Source organism: Poecilia reticulata, chromosome 3 (assembly GCF_904066995.2).
Source record: "Poecilia reticulata chromosome 3, P_reticulata-male-v2, whole genome shotgun sequence".
Classification (NCBI taxonomy): Eukaryota; Metazoa; Chordata; class Actinopteri; order Cyprinodontiformes; family Poeciliidae; genus Poecilia; species Poecilia reticulata.
Genome location: NC_088832.1, coordinates 19,670,117 through 19,689,250, shown reverse-complemented (window position 1 = coordinate 19,689,250; position 19,134 = coordinate 19,670,117). Strand labels below are relative to the sequence as shown.

General features: G+C 38.8%; 1 protein-coding gene across 3 annotated transcripts in view; it reads left to right on the top strand.

The window, feature by feature from the left end:
- Window positions 1-6,858, top strand: part of cgnl1 (cingulin-like 1) — a 42,180-nt gene extending 35,322 nt beyond the window's left edge. For 2 of the 3 annotated variants that reach the window (XM_008405379.3, XM_008405378.3), the window contains exons 15-19: window positions 2,501-2,584; window positions 2,734-2,858; window positions 3,636-3,744; window positions 4,315-4,478; window positions 5,726-6,858. In XM_008405379.3, coding sequence (XP_008403601.2) covers window positions 2,501-2,584; window positions 2,734-2,858; window positions 3,636-3,744; window positions 4,315-4,478; window positions 5,726-5,876 — 633 coding nt within the window. In that variant the 3' untranslated portion in view covers window positions 5,877-6,858. The remainder of the gene's footprint in view (window positions 1-2,500; window positions 2,585-2,733; window positions 2,859-3,635; window positions 3,745-4,314; window positions 4,479-5,725) is intronic. The other variant, XM_017304156.2, reaches the window with a different exon arrangement.
- Window positions 6,859-19,134: the final 12,276 nt, after the last annotated feature.

The following is a 19,134-nucleotide window of genomic DNA, read 5'->3' as shown; positions in this document are numbered from 1 at the left end:
TCTAAATGAGAGTAATCTCCTCTCTACTCTCCTGCCGTCTCTCACAAAGCAGATTAGTTTCGCTGCATGTTCCAGTCTGCTGATTCAGCTCCCTCCAGCACCGCGCTGGCTGCACCAGTTATGGGGCCCATCGTTCATCAGAGCAGCCCACTGTCACCCGCTAATTGGCATAAAATATCACCGATTCTCCACAGAAACAGCCATCACCGCCGTATTGATCACTTCTCACTCCCCCTGCTGCCACTGAGCAGGGCAGCAGTCGACCAGCCCACCTTTCTGGGCTGGTCGACTTAAAACTGATGGGTGTTACTAGATTAATTGCTGAGGCCTCCTCTGGTATATTTTAACCTCACTGCATTCACATGTGCTATTTTTATGCCATTACACTCAGTGATTTTTATGCATTCGAATGAGATGACATGAAAATTTGATGTTGCTTTTAAACAAAGACACTTTACAATGAAATCCATCATTCCCATTTTGTTTTGGATTTATTGTCTATTTATCTATGATTAAAGAGCATATCTTGATTTGTAATCTGACAAATTAAATGTTATTTAAACTTTTAATCAATACAGAAAAAAATTTGTTGTTTTTTAAAGATATTTTTCCTTAACAATGAATCTTGAAAAAATATTAGGTGGATTTACTTTATTTATGTTTTATTATTATTATTTTTTGTTAGGATTTGCAGAGTAAAAATAACAATTTGGTTTAAAATAAATCAATTCAGAAACAAAATGATTGGTTGACAAACTAAAACCCTTCATTTTAACTTAAAGATTTAAAATACCTCAGTTGTTCCTTTTCATGTAAATTTATTGCATAAAAATGAACGAGGAACTTTTGAGAGACAAGAGAATAATTATTATTCATCATTTTTGCAGCCATATTATTTTTCTGTAAAAAGGGAAAAAGATTAAATAAAATAAGTATCTGCTTTTGCAGCTAATTTCACATCTTTACCAACTTAAGCTTTTTGTTTCTTTTCCAGGCAAAATCACAATCATTTTAAATGTTTTTCTTTCCATGTAATATTCCTCCAAATAACATGCTGAAAAAAGATTCAAATTCAAAGTTGTCATACTATTAAATTTAAATAACGTTTTTATTTTCTAACGAGTTAAGATGACAAATTTCTAAAGTTGGATTTTAAAGTTTTTTGCAGCTGAAATACCTTACAGTCAACCAGATAAAGCAAACTCTAAATTTTAATCAATTTCTGTTGTTATTTTATTTTTTTTACAGGATTACTTGGTATGGAGTGCCCTAGGGGTCAAGGGAACAACTTTCTTTTGCGTTATCTTGCAAACGTTTTACGTTCCCTCGCAATAAATTAGTAAATGTTTGTTTAAAGTTTCTGGGTAATTGAGGGTAATTAGTTTCCATTGCGGCTGCATTACATGTTGCAAATTTATCATGATTTCAGTTCCTTTGTACACATAATAAATACAACATATAACTGTTTGTTTTGTATTAAATATTGCCTGGTTATGTAAGTACCCTAAATCCACGCTCTTTGTGCCACGATGAAACTTTATGAAACTTTTCAGATGTCATTTAGACGTTTTGGGTCTGTAATGTTAATATTATTGAATAACAACTGTAGGGAGATGTATTTTAAAGAACCATGTTGTTTAGATTAATAAACTACTCACTATCCATAGTCTGCATTAGCAACAATCCCAAGCAGAAAGTGTTTTTATTTATAGCAGGTTTTCCTGGTTTCATACAAACATTCTGGTATTACTCTATCTGAAAGGTAAAAATTTGTAAAAATCAACAGTTTTTTCATATTGATTCAAACTTAAATTACATTTAATTTGCCACATTATAAATCAGAATATGCTCTTTATTCGTTTTGTGTTTTTACAGGTAGTTTGAGAGAACCCACAGATAAAAGGGCCGATATCTTGCATCAGGTTTTTAACTTCTTGTTGTTAGTCTGGGTGTGGTTCAGCCTCCAAACAAAGCACTGAAACTCCTGGCTACTTTTTCATATTATAACAGAAATAATAACACTGATTGCAACGTATTCTTCAATGAGCCTGCAATTTGTGTAAAATTATTTTGAAATACCTTGATCTAAACTTCATCAGACACCAGAATGAACCTTTTCTACTTTGTTTTTAAGATTTAAGGAGCAAACTCAGTAAAACTCAACTAAAAAGGCCATAAAAATCTTTAATTTTGAGTCTTTTTTTATATTTCAAATATAATTTGATGCTAATGCAACAAATTAGCATCAAATTGCTTCCATTTGCATTTTGTAAACGGAAGCCACTCTTGTTTCTCTGAGAGCTGGGACAATAGTCGAAACGAGTGTTGGAATGCAGTCGAGGAGGAAAATCCAGCTCACCAATTAGGCAGAACGTTTGTGGCGTTAGCGCCTCCATTGTTCAGCGCTCTGACTCGGCGGCTGCCACGGCGGTTTGGGTGAGACGGAGCATGAGGATAATTGTTGTGGGACTGCAGTGATGACGGTGTCTGGACTTGACAGGTGGAGCAGATGAGGAATGAACTCCTGCAGGAGAGGTCTAGCAGACAGGACCTGGAGTGTGACAAGTTGGCTCTGGAGAGACAGGTACACTCTCCTGGCTTAGACAGCAACACAGCCACAATCACCTCATTCATTTTCTCATCACATTCATGTTCATGTTGTCCATCATCACTGCTTGTTCAGCGTCTGGTGGTGGATTGGGGAGCTGCTCACTGGTTTTGTGTCGTTTCTAGAATAAGGATCTGAAGTCCAGAGTGGCTCACCTGGAAGGCTCTCACCAGTCCAACAAGGGCAGCCTGGTGAACGAGCTGGAGGCTCGAGTCCAAGAACTGGAGGAGAAGCTGGAGGAAGAGGAGCGGTGAGGAAAAGGAGTGGCCTTCAGCTCTGACTCTAATAACTAGCTACAAACAGACTGATGTAATGAGTGCAAGACGAGGTGTTGACTTCGTATCTAATGCAGGATGATGGTTGTTTTATAACACACCTGTTGGGAGTTGAAGCATAATCGATAGGCCTGTCACAATAAACAATAAATCAATTAATCACATGATATATATATAAAAAAAAATGTATTTCTTGGTTCATCATTTTTCTCTTTTACCAAAAACTGAATGATGAAAGTTTACAGTGAAAGAAAGAAACCATCTTTCTTTTTCTGGAAGATAATTTTGCTTACAGAGACATCATAATTTATTTCATTTGTTTCTGTTGTTTTCTTTACTTGGATATTTAAAATGTCTTCTAGTTCCAGTGTTTAAATGTTCATTAGAATTTAGTTTATTGATATTTGAGAACATCTTCATGCGTCTTTATCCATTATTACTATTATATTACTTGAAAATGTAATATAAATGTAATTGTTGTTCTCGAAACAACAATATTATCGTTTATCGCAATAAGTTTTGGGACAATTTATCGTCCAAAAATAGTAATCGTGAGGGGACTAATAACCGATTCAGAATTTAACGGTGGCATTTGTTTCAATTGTTGATTTTATGTTGCATGACTTTGTTTTTATGTTGTGAAGCACTTTGAATGCTGAAATGTGCTATATTGATTGATTGATTGATTGATTGATTGATTGATTGATTGATTGATTGATTGATTGATTGATTGATTGATTGATTGATTATAGGGAGAAGTCCAACCTGTCGCTGGCCAACCGCAGGCTGGAGAGGAGAGTGAAAGAGATGATGATGCAAATCGAAGAGGAGCATCACACGATGCAGGATCAGAAGGACCAAGTATGTAGCACACAGGCAGTAATGATGTCATAACTAATTATTATTTTAGCAGTAGTTTCATTCAGGGGTGTTCAAAGTGTGGCTCAGGGGCCATTTGTGGCCTTTCGAGTAGTTTTGTGTGGACACTGGAGTACGGATTAGGCCGTACTCCAGCAAGACTTTTTTTTGGTGAGATTTCCAATAATAAATTTATATGTGATATATAATAAATTTAAGGTACATTTAAATGTCAGTAAGTACGGTCACAAATCTCTTAATCACATCCAGTAAAACATAGTTAACGACTTTCAAAGACGGTTCTCAACTTTTTCAAAGCTTCTCTTCCTTCATATTTGACTGTAAGATAAGAAACGACTGAATTTGCTTTCATTGCATTCATTAAAGCCTTTATTTCCCCACCTTATTTTTATTCCCTTTTGTTTAGTTTTTTGTTGTTTAGTTTCAGTCCCTCTCTGATCCATATTTAAGTTTTCCTCTTAAATAACGACGGTGAGGTCAGATCTTTGTCTGCTGAACTTCCTGCCGCCGTTTTAAGCTCAGGACGTGATTTATTTCTTTCGCCTATTGCAGCTGAATCTGCGTCTGAAGGCTTTGAAGCGGCAGATGGACGAGGCGGAGGAGACGATCGACCGGCTGGAGCACAACAAGAAGAAGCTGCACAGAGAGCTGGACGAGCAGCAGGAAGCCAACGAGCAGCTCAACAGTCAACTCAAAGCCCTGCGCAGCGAGATGAGGTGAAACGACAGATACGTTCAGACCAACCACAGCAGGGCTTTTATTTGGATGTTATATGAAAAGTATTGATGTTGAAGGAAAACGACGTGCAGCAGGCCGTTCATCCTGTGTTTACTTCTCTCCACAATTACAAATGGACGCCCATTAAAGCATGAATCCAGCATTTAGAGACAGAAATCTGTTCTTAAGCCTTGCCATAGTTTGCCAGCTGTATTTATATCAGGACTTTGACTGGGCCATTTCTTCAATCTAAACTGTTGCATTTGCAACTGTTGCAAACCGTTTCTGGTTTTTGTTCTACTGGAAAGTGAACATCCAACCCAGATTCAAGCTTTTTCAGGAACTAATCATCTGAAAAGCTTTCTGTTACAAAAAGAAAAACATCCTGCAGGATGATGCAGCCACCACCGTGTTTCACTGAGTGGATGGTGTATTCAGGAGGGTGTTTTTCTCCACATGTAGCCATTCTCATGTTGATGTAAGGGCTCAGCGATTATGTGTGATTAATTGATTATTGAAATATTTATCAACTAATTTAGTAATTGATTAATTGTTAACTGGATTATATAGACTGAAAAGTGTCCACTTTCTGGTAGAACAACATATTCGGAGCTGTAATTAAGCCAAAACTGTACAAAAAGTTTATATATTTTGCATTTAAGATTAAAAAAAATCTCAGTAACATTTTATTTGCAGGGTGACATGACAGCTGCTATAAACATGAATGAGTCTTTATGAATGTTTAAATCTGTTGTCATGAAAAGTCTTTTGGTAAATAATGACACTTCTAATGCAAAGTTGCATTTAAAGTGTCATTATTTACCCAATGATGCTAATTTCTACTTTAAAAAAAATGCTTAAATGAAAAATTGTCAGAATAATCGATGGATTTAATTGATAACTAAAATAATAGTTAGTTGCAGCCCTATATAATCGCTCATTGTTTTCATAAAACTTGTGGCAAAGTGAAAAAATGATTTCTTACAGCTTTCTTTCAACAATTCAACAGTTTTTTCTTTAAAAGCCTTGTTGCCCTCTTTCACAGAGCAGCTGGATTTACACTGAGGTTAAATTACACACAAGACAGGATGCATCCAGTTTTACTTAGCGGTGTCAGAGGAAAGACGACCATACTTTTCATGTTTTTATTTTAATTGAAAACCCTTTTTGCTTCTTGACCATCAGATAAAATCCCATGTTGATGTTTTAAGGGTGAAAAAGTTGAACTTTCTTCTACCCGATGCAGACGCAAGAACACGTCGGCCCCTTTGCTCAACAACTTGGACGACGACGACGATGACGACGACCTCAGCACCGACGGGGAGATGTACTTCAGCTCGTCGGGGTACAAGCGCTCCTCCAGTCAGGACAACAGCTTGTCAGGCTTCGGCTTATGAGCGGAAACGCTTTATAAACGTGCCACCGATGAACCAAACAGCAGGATGTTCGTTTTCTGTCATGTGCTACTGTTGATGTCACACTGAATTATCCCTGTAAATACTGGGACTTTCTGCTTCCTGTCAGCAGCGGCCGCTGGACTCTGTAAACTCACTCAGTATTATTCGAGCAGCTCTCTGAAGGAAGACATTGAAAAGGTTTAATTTGAAGAAATGAAACGTGTAAATAATTTACATTCCCTCCTGAATGTTTCTTTGCTTATTGTTGATCATCCCACCAGTGCTAAACTTGAAACCCGGCTACTGCAACCCAAACAACCAGTACTGCCTTTATCAGCAGCCGTTTATATTCTCTTTTCTACCACCCAGGTAGATTAAATATACAAACCTTTCCTTTTTTTAATGAATATAAACCTAATATGAAGTGAATTTTGCCAGGACGCTTCTTTAATTTATTCATTCTTGGCTTATTGAGGGTTGGTTTTAGGGAAATGAGGGACTTTTTACGCCTCTTTTTTTACAGTGTTGTATCCTTTCATGACCAATTTTGTAACACAACTGCTTTCATTTATATGTTATTAACATTTTCTGTGTTATTAATTAATCAGCTTTTGTATAATAATCTCAGTATTGTTTATAAGCCTTCTGGAAAAGTTAGTTTTTATACTAAACGAGATATTATTAGTTACATCTGTACAAACTTATCTTTGATTTAACTTCTGTTTCCTCTCAGATCCGAGTGTTGGCGCTGAGCAGTGTGAGACCTTTTTAAATTCTCCTTTGTACCTGGATGAGTGATCCTTTTCAGATGTGACGAACTGACAATCAAATGTTTTTCTACACTGTGATGATTTGCACTCTGTTTGCTGAAAATGCTGATTTCTGACGCCTGTGGAGGGAAGCAGGTTCCTGCCGCTACCTCTCTGTACGCAACTGTGTGTTCATGAGTCCTGCTGCGACGAAATAAAGTTACTTTCTGCTACTTTGTTTTGCTTTTTTGTTCTAGGAATAATGTCTGAATGTGAGTAAACGATAACATGATGAGTCCTACTGGAATTACGAGCAAAACGGAAAAAAGCAATCAGACGGTTTTTAGTTCACAAATGGCTGTGAACTAAAAAATAAATATTCCTTTGTAGTAAACAAGAAGCAGTCAGAGTAAAACCAGCAGTCAGATTTACTCTGCTGGATCGTAACTCCAGCAGTCAGAGTAAACCTGGGGTCTCGGCCTTATTTTCATTTTGGGCCACATCAATAATCTGAATCTACTTAAAGGGCCGGTTGTGCCAGAATATATTGATAAACAAATTAAACTTTTAAAATATCAATAAAAAGCTGTTCCTCCAAGACTTTGTGATTATTTTAGTGTTTTTTTTTTGCTATCAAAATCACAGCTTTTGTGATAATTTGGAAATATTTCCAAGGAATTTTTGTGATATTTGCGCTAATATATGATGCTAAATGTAACTTTTTACCACTCGCCGTATCGATCACGGACTATAACTTGGCATCAAGGCTGAGGCAGAAGTCACTTAAACTTGATGTTGATTTTGTGTGAATTTCGCAGATTTGTGAAAAACTAGAGGAACTTATTGATGTAACTTGGAGTCTAAAGGGCCAAATAAAAAGCTACGGCGGACCAGATTTGGCCCCCGGGCCTTTGGTTTGACACATGTGGAGTAAATAACATTAAAGCAAAAACAAAGGAGCTGTTGATATCAATAAACTGACTTATTTAAAAAATGATTTAACCTTATTCTCCACATTTGTGGCAGAGAGCATCATCTGGAGCACATGTCAAACTCAAGGCCCGGGGGCCAAATCTGGTCCGCCGCAGCTTTTCATTTGGCCCTCTAGACTCCACCAGTTTTTCACAAATCTGCAAAATTCACACAAAATCAACAGATCCCCACATTTTTTTTCTCAAAATTGACCATAAACATTGAGTTAAAGTGACTTGATGACTTGATGTCAAGCTATTCCCTCCTGATTGATGCAGCGATTAAGTCACATTTACCATCATACTTTAGTCAACACATTTTAAAAAATCCTTACAAATAGCCTACTTCTAAATTAACCCCACAGAATCTGTAATCTGGACGCAGAATCAGTGTGAAAAGATGTTCAATATTATTTAATTTTACGAAACGCTTACTGAATGCTGAAACAATTATTATTTTGACAATTTAATGGGTTTTATCAACACATTCTGGCACAATCAGCCCTTTAAGAACATTCAGATTTTTGATTTGGCCCAAAAACAAAATGAGTTTGACACTGCTGGTCTGGAGCTTCGCTTATGGCCCCGGACTAGCTGCTTTTTGTCAGGTCACGACCTTCGTTTGTTGCCTTTCTGAGGGGAACAAACAGTCCGACCTGTCCGGCCTTATCTCTGCCGTTCCCGCGTCAAGCCGAGCAGTGAACGAATGAGGCCGCAGGATTAGGAGGCAAGAGTTGTGTAAGCCTAACCAGGTGACCATTCCTGGGATTCCTTCATGTGCCTGAGTGACTTCAGCCAGAGGGACACAAAGCGGGACACAGATGTCACCGAGAGGAGAAACTGTGGCTAATTTAGGACGTGAGGCCGGAGATTTAAGGAGAGACCTGGACGATTCTCGGAGAAATTAGCGTAAGGATTTTCTTTACTTCGTAGGAATCCAGGTTTTTCCAGTTTAACGGAGATTTGTGAAAATTCATAGTGCCATACTGCCCCCTAGCGGAGGCTCAAGCATAGGTACCTACATGAGTGGCCATTCATTAAATGAATAAATAACATGTTTATCAAAGAAAAGTTTTTACATTTTTCTGTGTAAATTGGTGCAAAACATTTTGAAAAATGTACTTCCAGTACTTCAAGGTATCAGATTTTAAAACAAAGTCAGCTGTTTTAATTTTATTTTTGTAACTTATCTCCTTGTCCTACATTTACCTGACTCCTTAAATCTGCTCCCACGATAATTAAAAGGTTTTCGCAAGTTATAATTTATGAGCTCATCGAGCACATAAAAACAACCGAGAACAATCTCTTTGTTTTCTCTGAGACACATATTCAGCAGTCTGACCTGTCTGCTGACTGTCTGCGAACAACACCCAGCGTGTTTTGTGTTTCTGCCTGACGCAACTGTGATGTTGTGGCTCGGGGATCAGAGCTGAAACATCCGGTGAACGCCTCGGTTCCTGAATGCATCAGTGCGGCAGGACGGACCTGCTCCGAGCTCAACATCAACCTGCTGACGCACCGAGAGCACGATTTGATTTCATTTACATTTGAAAATGAACATGTCACTTGTTGATATACACAAAGGTTTTGAATGAAAAGGAGCAGCTGGAAGAAAAAAAAACATAAAAAAGCAATTAAGTATCAATCATACATATTAATACATATGTACACACACAAAACAGGCAATACACATAAAATAATAATGAAAAATATTATCTTTACAATGATACAGCATTCTACTGAGTCAGTATAATTCATTATACATTGATAAAATACTACATTAATGACAACATGAAAACTGATGTCAGAACAAATGTTTGTGCTAATAACACTAATTTATTGAAAAGTAAACCATCAGAGTTGAGCTTTATATAATTTTTTCCTGCATAAAGTCACCTCTCTACATGTTAATTATTGCAGCTGCATCCGTATTTAGATTAATAAAGTCCTGGTAAAAAAAATAAACAACCCCTCCCACCCTCCAGAGTATTTTAATCTTTAAACGTTTTATTAAATAGTTAGCAGAGGCTAAATTAGCATAAACATCTGAAATGATGAAGGAAGAAGCTATGAAATAAGAGCTGCTTATTTCAGCTCTGAACCTTGTTGTCAGAAATTAAGGCTCAGGTAAACAAATTGATCCGTTGATTAATCCAGATTAGCGGTGGTGTGAGATAACAGGAGGATCAGAGCATTGATCTTACAGGTCAGGTAGATGACGGATGAGGTGCTTAATCAGTCTGTTATTGATTTATGGAGTTGTTATCTTAACCTTTAAGTTGGCACTGAGCTTTTCCATAAAAAAAATAACAATCAATCATGTTTTTACATGAATAGATTATACTTATTGATACAAGAAATAAAAACATCACTATGTGAATGACTTTAACATATTTTCTTGCCTGTTTTGCCAACATTTTGATTTTATTTTCCCTTATTTTCCTACATTCATTAATAATTTAAATAATAAACCAACTTAAGCAACAAATCACCTATGTGTATACTTTGCTGCTGTTCTTGTTTTCTTTAAAATGTATTTTGTTTGTATATTACTCTGCTTATTCTTTTATTGCACTACGTTCAACCAAGTCACTGACAAACTGTGAAGTGGACGTTCAATTATACATTTTTAAAACTGATATGAATAAAAATATCACAACATAGAAAAGATAAAAAATAATGTGAATACTTTTTTAAGACGTTGTTAGCACTGATGTTTTCTTCTCAATGTAGCATTTTTATTTAAAAGTATTAGAATGAAACACTTTTCCTAACATCCTAACTCCTAAAAGTTTCCACAAGGCGTAACCTTGATGAAATGGAAACCATGTAACACATTTGGTCGCAAAGCGCCGACTGAACTCTGATGTGGGACACAAAGAAACACAAGCTGCCAGTTTTGAGTTTTAACTTCCCAGAAATACAACATTCTGCAGTTATTTCTTATTTAATTTTTTTTTCTTTTGCATGTGCAACAAATTTATCTGTGGGAGTTTTTCTGCAGCAGTTTTTCCTGCAAGCGGTGCTGAACAGACAAACTATTGTTTTCAGTTTCAACAACAAAATCCACCCAAAACAAACAGACCCTCACAGGAGACCAGATCAAACGGCGGCTCTGTGACCTGCAGGCGGCGGCCAACAACAAACTCACCTCACGGCGCCTCAGCCGCACGTACCGACTGGATTCATCTCTTTTCTGCAGCTCTACGGATAAATAAATATGTTTAAACTGTAAAAAGGCTTTGTAATGTTAGAGCTGAGTGTATTAATACTCAAAATGCAAACTGATGTGGAAGATGTGAACCGAAAAGCTCCAATTAAGTAGAAACATGAGTGAGTTTTAACATCACTCAGATGAGAATATTTCCTCTGTGTGTAGATGTTCATGTAAGGCAGAGCTTTGAAACTGGCTCTGATTAAATACAATAAAAGTTTATTTTCTTCATTTTAGTAAAAGAGAATCATCCAAACCTGATTTTTCTCCTGCCCTAAAGTGACCTGCTGACCTCTTTTCAATGAGAAGAGCAACGAGGATTTTCTCACTGACCTAGAGCTGACGAGGTAAAAAGGAGGAGTGGCACTTAAACACTTAAATGATTCTGCATTTATCAACCCAAGTTACCAAGAAAACCTGTTTTGTCATCATTCTTTTACATCAAAATGGCTCCTCAGGTAAGGATCTCTCTGCTAAACGTCCACCCAAATCGATCATCTATCAAATCACCCAGAACCTAAATTAGAGAAATAAAGTTACAGGAGAGTTTCCCAAAGAGGATTTAACTAGAGGATCGGGTCGCCACCAGTGCAGAGCTTGTTACATTTTCCATGAGTTTGAAGATTAAATTAGAGCTGGAGTTATGGCAACATTGTTTTCAAATAGCTGTGTGTTGATTAACTACACAAAAACCCAACAAAATAAAACATCTCAGTTATTTTGGTTGATTTAGATTTTTTGACAAACAAAATCAAATGTTAATATTTGAGAAAATAAGCAGAGTAAAAACAAAAAGTCATTTTCAAAAGATGAATTCATGTATTTAACGGAGGTAAAGGCCTTATCCATAAAAGTGATTAACTCCCATAATGATGATCAAAAGTTAATACATTTTTCTTTTCTTCAGAAATAAGTAGAAATGGTTTTGTTGTTGTTGTTAGAAAACTATTTCTAAACAAAATGAAAAAAAAAAAAGAAATTTGCCTTAGATTTCTACATATTTTGTGAGTTAATGAGACTGTTATGTTCCTTCTCATAACTTAACAAACTATAATTCAACAGAACCTCAGCGGAACGTGACTTAGTTTATTAGCCATTTTTCCCGAAGAACAACATGAGATCAATACGCTCATACCACACTTGGTATTCTTCCACATAGAACACAAAATAGTACCATTGAATAATGTATTGTTTTATCACATACATAACAGTTCCTCCCATCCAGCTTTGACGAACCAAGAATAAATTTAGCTGAATGTGGTAACCCAATAAATTTCCTCAAACAGAAACATGACACCTATTCAGATATTTGCAACGCTAGGCAGGTATTTACTCTTAAACATTTAAACTGCTTCTTTATAAATGAACAGGTAATCTACAAGTTCAGTCTCTGAGGTGCTCTGCGATTTCTCTCAGGATAACGTCTGCATGTTTGACCAGAGTCCGTGGTACTCTGTGTAAAACGTTCAGCTGTTGGCACACTGGTGGTTTCAGATGAATCCTGAACCCCAGAAGATGTAGTAAAGATAAACTCTTCTGAATCTTGAGATGTAGATGTGTCCTCAGGTTGCTCTAGACTTTTGTGGGTGTCCACATCTAGAATCTGATCAACATGTCTACGCCAGACTGAATTGTCTAAAACATTTACGTTGTACGTCAGAAGTCCTGTCTGAGACAGAATTGTGCCAGGCTGCCATTTCTGACTTGGGCATCTGTAGTCTCTGGTGAGAACTTTTTGTCCAATGTCAAATGATCTGGTTTTATTCCTTCTTGTTTCCATCGAGGAAGGCTGTTTGTCCTCAACATTCTTGCGAATGTCTGGTTTCAACAAATCCAAACGAGATCTCAGATTTCGTCCCATGAAGAGCATAGCCGGTGTTTGTCCGATTGTTACATGAATGGTGTTTCTGTAAGCCAATAAGAAGTTGTCGATTGTCAACTGCAGAGGTCTCCCCTCTGACCGGCTTGCCTTCATGGATCTCTTGAACGATTGGATGAACCGTTCAGCTTGTCCGTTCGTTGCGGGGTGATAAGGAGCTGAAGTGATATGTTGTACACCGTTGTTCTTAAGAAAACCCTGGAACTCCTCTCCTTTAAACTGACGGCCATTATCACTGACGAGCTGTTGAGACAGACCTGTGCGGGCAAACAGTGGCCGAAGAATGTTGATTGTGCTGGCCGCTGCTGCATGCTTTACAGGAAAAACGTCTGGCCACTTTGAGTTAGCATCAACCACAATCAGGAACATTTGGTCCATAAATGGTCCAGCATATGGATGCGCTGCCAGGGGGTGGATGGCCACTCCCACATGTGTACAGGTGCTGTCTGTGGCTGGCGCAGTGTCTGCTGGCAACCAGCGCAGAATTTAGCCAGGTTCTCTATTTCCCAGTCTATGCCTGGCCACCAAACATAGCTCCTAGCAAGACTTTTCATCTTGACCACACCCAAATGTCCATCATGAAGTAAACTCAGCACCCTATTACGTAGTAATAGGGTGCTGAGTAGTGGTATTATGACACGGGTTCCCCACATGACACATCCTTGGCAAACTGATAGCTGGTCTTTGCGGCTGGAGTATGCAGAGAACTGAATGTCACTGGAGGACGGCCAGCCATTCACAGTAAAATCATATACTTTGGACAAGATTGTGTCTCGACTTGTTTCTCTTTTTATCTGAGCACTTGCCACAGGCAGAGGTTCCATTTGTGCAACGTGAAACACAGTTGCTGGATCAGTAGTTTCTTCAGTGGTTTGAGTTTGTGGAAGGCGTGAAAGTCCATCCGCATTTCCATGCAGTTTTGTCCCTTTAAATTCAATGTTGTAGCTGTGTGAGCCAAGGAACAAAGCCCATCGCTGTAACCGTGCTGCAGCCATGGTTGGCACACCTTTCTGAGGGTTAAAGATAGACACCAGGGGTCGGTGGTCTGTAATCAGGGTGAAGTGTCTTCCATATAAATATTGATTGAACTTCTTCACTCCCCACACCAGACTTAGCGCTTCTCTGTCTATCTGCGCATAATTACGCTGGGCTGCATTTAGGGACCTTGAGGCAAAAGCAATTGGTCGTTCCACTCCATCAGGCATTTTGTGAGACAGCATGGCACCGATGCCGTGCTGTCTCAGCATGTGATGCCGTATGGAGAGGCAACACATGCAAGGCGCAGAGGAAGATTTGGGTCAAAATGTGTTAGCACCTACTCTGATGTAATGAGCTGCTTAGCACTATTAAATGCCTTTTTACAGTCTTTTGTCCAGTTCCACTTAACATTTTGTTGCAGCAGTGTGTGCAGCGGATGCAGAACTGTTGACAGGTTCGGTAGAAACTTGTGATAGTAATTAATTAAGCCCAAGAATGAGCGTAACTCACTGACATTTTTAGGCTCTGGTGCCTTCAAGACTGCTTCGACTTTGTCTTTGGTTTTGTGGAGTCCATGCCTGTTGATCTGGTGTCCACAATACTCAATGGCATCTTTGAAGAACTCACATTTGTTCTTGTTTGCTCTCAGTTCATATTTTTCTAGCCTGGCCAGGACTTCTGCTAGGTTAGGTGGGTTTCGTCATCGACACCTGTGGCAATAATGTCATCCAGAAAACATTGTGTTCCTGGAATGCCCTGCAGAACCTGATCCATGGCACGTTGCCATACTGCTGGAGCACTGGCGATACCAAATACCAGTCGGTTATACTGGAATAGGCCTTTGTGGGTATTTATCACTAGATATTTCTTGGATGTCTCTTCTACTTCCATCTGTAGATAAGTTTGCGCGAGGTCGATTTTTGAAAAATTTTTGCCACCTGCCACTGCTGTGAATATGTCTTCTATCCGCGAAAGTGGGTACAGATCAACGCGGAGTACTGGGTTCACTGAGACCTTAAAGTCACCATAGATTCTCACACTGTCACCTGTTTTCTTGCTCACTGACACTATTGGTGTAGCCCAGTCTGACCATTCCACCTTGGTGAGTATTCCTAGCTCCTCCAAGCATTGAAGCTCTGCTTCGACTTTGGGACGTACAGCATATGGTACAGGACGTGCTTTGTGAAATCTGGGTTTTGCGTCGTCTTCCAATATGACCTGTGCTTTAATATTTTTCAGAGTGCCAATGCCTTCCTTGAACACTGGAGCATGTTCCTCAAGTATCTGTTTCAGTCTTTCCTCAACAGAACTTGCACTCAGGTCTGGTGCCAGTCTCATGGACTTTATTTCATTCCAGTTGAGTTGGATGTGTTTTAACCAGTCACGTCCAAATAATGGTGCACTGCCATTTTGCAGAACATAAAGTTCAAGGTTGCATTTCTTTTTCTCATATTCCACTTTCACTTTCCCTAAAGGAGTTATTCTTTCACCCGTGTAAGTTTTTAGTTTCACCGAGGAATGCTTTAGTTTCAGGTTTGGAAACTTGTCTCTGTAATCTTCATATGAGATCAGTGAGAGGGCTGACCCAGTATCCAGTTCCATCTTTAACTTAACCCCTTGTACTTTAGGTGTGAGCCATATTTCCCCCTTATATTTCTCCTTTTCTTGTATTGTGTGCAGCTCAAGGCATGCTAAATTCTCCTGGGAAGAATTTGAGTCTGTCTCATTTACTTCATGCAGTTTCCTGTCTTTTTTCCACATTTTGTTTTTCTTATATTGTTTTGATCTGCACATTTTCTGTATATGTCCCTTTTTGTTGCATTGGAGACATTATTTATCCTTAAACCAACAATTAGCAGCGTCATGCGACTTCTTGCCGCATCTGTAACAGGTCTGTAATTTATCATTAGGCTGCGCACGCATTTTATTGACAGTGCACGGTTCCGTGTATTTTCCCTGAAGTTCTCCTGCATCTTTTGCTGCAGTTTCCATAGATACAGCAATTTCTAATGCGCGATGCAATGTCAGATTGTCCTCTGAGGGGAGTCGTTTCTGTGTGCTTTCATTGTGCAGCCCGCAGACAAAACGGTCTCTCAGCGCATCTGACAGCCCCTCCCCAAACTGACAGCGCTCCGACAGCCGCCGAAGCTCCGCGATGTACTCCGGAGTGGACTCGGTTTTTAATTGATTTCGTTTATGAAATCGGAATCGTTCGGCTATGGCCAGTGGCTTCGGTTGGAAATGTTTTTGGAGAACCTCTGTGATCTCCTTGAAACTTTTGTCTGCTGGTTTGGCTGGTGTGATGAGGCTGCGTAGCAAGTTATACGTTTTCGCTCCCCTTACACTCAGTAGCACAGCGACTTTCCTCTCATCCTCTACTTTGTTAGCTAAACAGTACTGCTCAACTCGTTCCACATATGTTGTTCAGTCCTCTGTGCCGTTTTCAAAAATGTTCATTTGTCCAACGCCTCCCGACATTTTCCGTGTGGCGTTCGCTACTCACGTTCTCTCTCTGTAGCTCGTTAGCTAGGAAGCCACATTAGCATTCCAGACGGAGGGTTTTTCTGTTCTCCTTTTCTTTTCTTTTTGTCACTTTCCGAGGTTTTTCCCCCTCTCTGTCGTTACATGCACATCGGGGATCCGTTTAAATCTCGTCGCCAGTTTGTTATGTTCCTTCTCATAACTTAACAAACTATAATTCAACAGAACCTCAGTGGAACGTGACTTAGTTTATTAGCCATTTTTCCCGACGAACAACATGAGATCAATACGCTCATACCACACTTGGTATTCTTCCACATAGAACACGAAATAGTACCATTGAATAATGTATTGTTTTATCACATTTGAAGATCTAATAACATCGACGCTGCAAAGTTTGTGCAGAAGAAAACTTCTGTTTGTTGCAAAACATCTGGTCACAACGATTCACCGGACTGGAAAAGCTCTGCAAAGAAGCAGCAGAGCATTCAGTCCTTTTCTTAAACATAGAGAAGCTGCTCGTTCTGGTTCTGCATGTGTGAGCAGGATTTTATTTGTTTGACTCATGACTCATTTATCTTCCTACCGACTTGATCAACCTGTAAATTACCGGAGATTAAGGAACAATAAACAATGGTTTTCTGTTTCCCAGCAGCAACAGGGACAGCTCTAGCTTCTCCAGATCGTAAATCGCTCAGGTGACGATCACTGAAGACAAAAAGGGAAGCAGGATTTGACGCTAACACTTTTAAGATAGCTCAAAAAAATATTTCACGTTTTTCTAAAAAGTAGACGCTGTGGAGTTTAAAAACAAAACGTTCTCTGGTTGAGTCAGTGGAGCATGAAGCCGTGTGAGGTAAATATGTGAGGCATTTCAGAAAACCTCAACACGTTTCTCTGCCTTTTGGCTCGACTCCTGCAGGGTTTATGGGCGTAGCAGCGTAAACGCGCCAGGCCTGCGCTGACGTCACAAACAGTGAGAGTGTGAACATGACGAGAAGTGAAAATGGTAGAGAGAAAAAAGGCCCACATGGACCTGGACCGAGTTTGGACTCACTGATTGCAGATGTAAAAAAAAAGAAAAAAGAAAAACAGTTTGTTTGATGTCTGGTTATTGATTAACCAGCTGTTGTAAGGATTTTCTTCTCACTCGCTTTTACTGTATTTTGCTGGCAGCTTTGACATTCAGCTGATCAAGCTTTTGTGGGGCAACCTGAGTCTCTTCCCCATTCTTCATCTGCTCCGGCGTTTCTCTGAAAAGGGAGTGACTGCTGCCATTCACAGGATGATCGTCCTTCCGCTCTGCTACGATAACAGCGTGTGAAGCGGCGTAAACACCCGGTGATCTGTTGGTGGTAAGGGCCCAGGTAGAGTTAGCATTAAAAAATAATGGCTGGGATCCTTTTCATCAATACCCATTGTCAGCCGCGTCAATTATTTATTACCTGTGGCACTCCTGAACCAACTGGGTCCATGATGGAGACTCATTTCTGAAGCTTTGACACCAAGATTTCAAGTTATTTTAAGTTAAAGTAGCTGCAGTGGGAGAATATTTAATCACAAATTAAAGTTTGAAAAGGAGATGCATTAAAAGGATTAAAGGGATTAAAAGTACTCACTTTCAAAATGGATATTGATTGATTAGATCTCCATTCCTGATGTATTTATGTGTAAACAACGTGCTTAAAAGCTTGATGATAGTGAAGGTCATGCTTTCATCAAACAGAGTCATCATTAATCAGAGTCATCCATGAGAAAATGAACTGATAAACGTATAAAAAATTGAAAAAATGAACTGAACATAGAATTAAAAAAAACACTCTAGAGGACATATTAACTTTAAATTTGCAGGGTTTATTTCACAGACTTTACTGTTAGCGACATCCAGTTTATTGATTAGTGAAATAAGGAAAATGTTTGCTCAGCAGGAAAGTCAACGACTCCATGCAGTCATCTGGGCTTCCTGTGATACAGTTAAATTATTCATATCTACTGGTAGACTTAGTGTAAAATTATTTATATTTAATCAAGGACCTTAATTCTCACACCACACTTTTTTCTTTCCAGTTCCAAATACAGTGACCTGGATCATGCTTTTAATGCTCCAAACTGACAACATTTTTGCTAATTTTTTCAATAAACACCTGTCAAATACTTCATTTAATTGGACAAATCTGTAAAATCCCAAAGTCTCTACACGTCTCTTTCCAACCCCCCAAAAAATCAGACTACAGTTGTTTAATGAAATTAAGTTGGTAAAAAAAAAAAAAAACAAGCAAAGAAATAACAACAACAAATAGTACAGTATAAGTTTTATTAAAAATAAAACATTTTTGGCCCTCAAGTTCTTTTGAATGGGATTGTTGACCAATTTAAAAAGTTTAGACGCCCCTGCTCAAGAGATTGTGTCCCATTCATCTGGACCCTCACTGGTCATAGTCAGAAGAAATATGTTGGTAAATATGACTACTGAATATTTTGGGATTCAGCCTTTTGCTGTTCGCCTGTTAGCCACAGTTTTTACTCCACGCTGTTATTTTTTAGGTGGTGAAACTTTAAACTGCCGCCAAGTAGCTACTCAACAGGTTGTTGCTAGGTAACTAAAGAATGCGTGAGTTGCTAGGTAACCAAAGAGCGAGTGAGTGCTTATTTCACCGGCTTTGCTTAGCTAGCCCCGATAGGCTTACCGGCTAAAGCATAGACATATTAATGTCTATGGTTCCGTCACTACAATTTAGCTGACCTTAATATTTCCTGTGTTTTATTTAGGTCATTATTGTTTCACTTTCATAGGCATCAAACCCGCTGAATTCTATGTTCTCACGTAATAAGTCAAGTTTCCTAGCTTATGTTAAAAGCTGTGTCCGAATTCAGGGTCTGCATCCGGGTCCTTCGTAGACCGCGAATATCGACGACGGGAAGAGAGAAGCTGTGACTTCGGACAGGTTCAGCCATGGTTTTAGCCAATGTAGTCTTTCCGCTACAT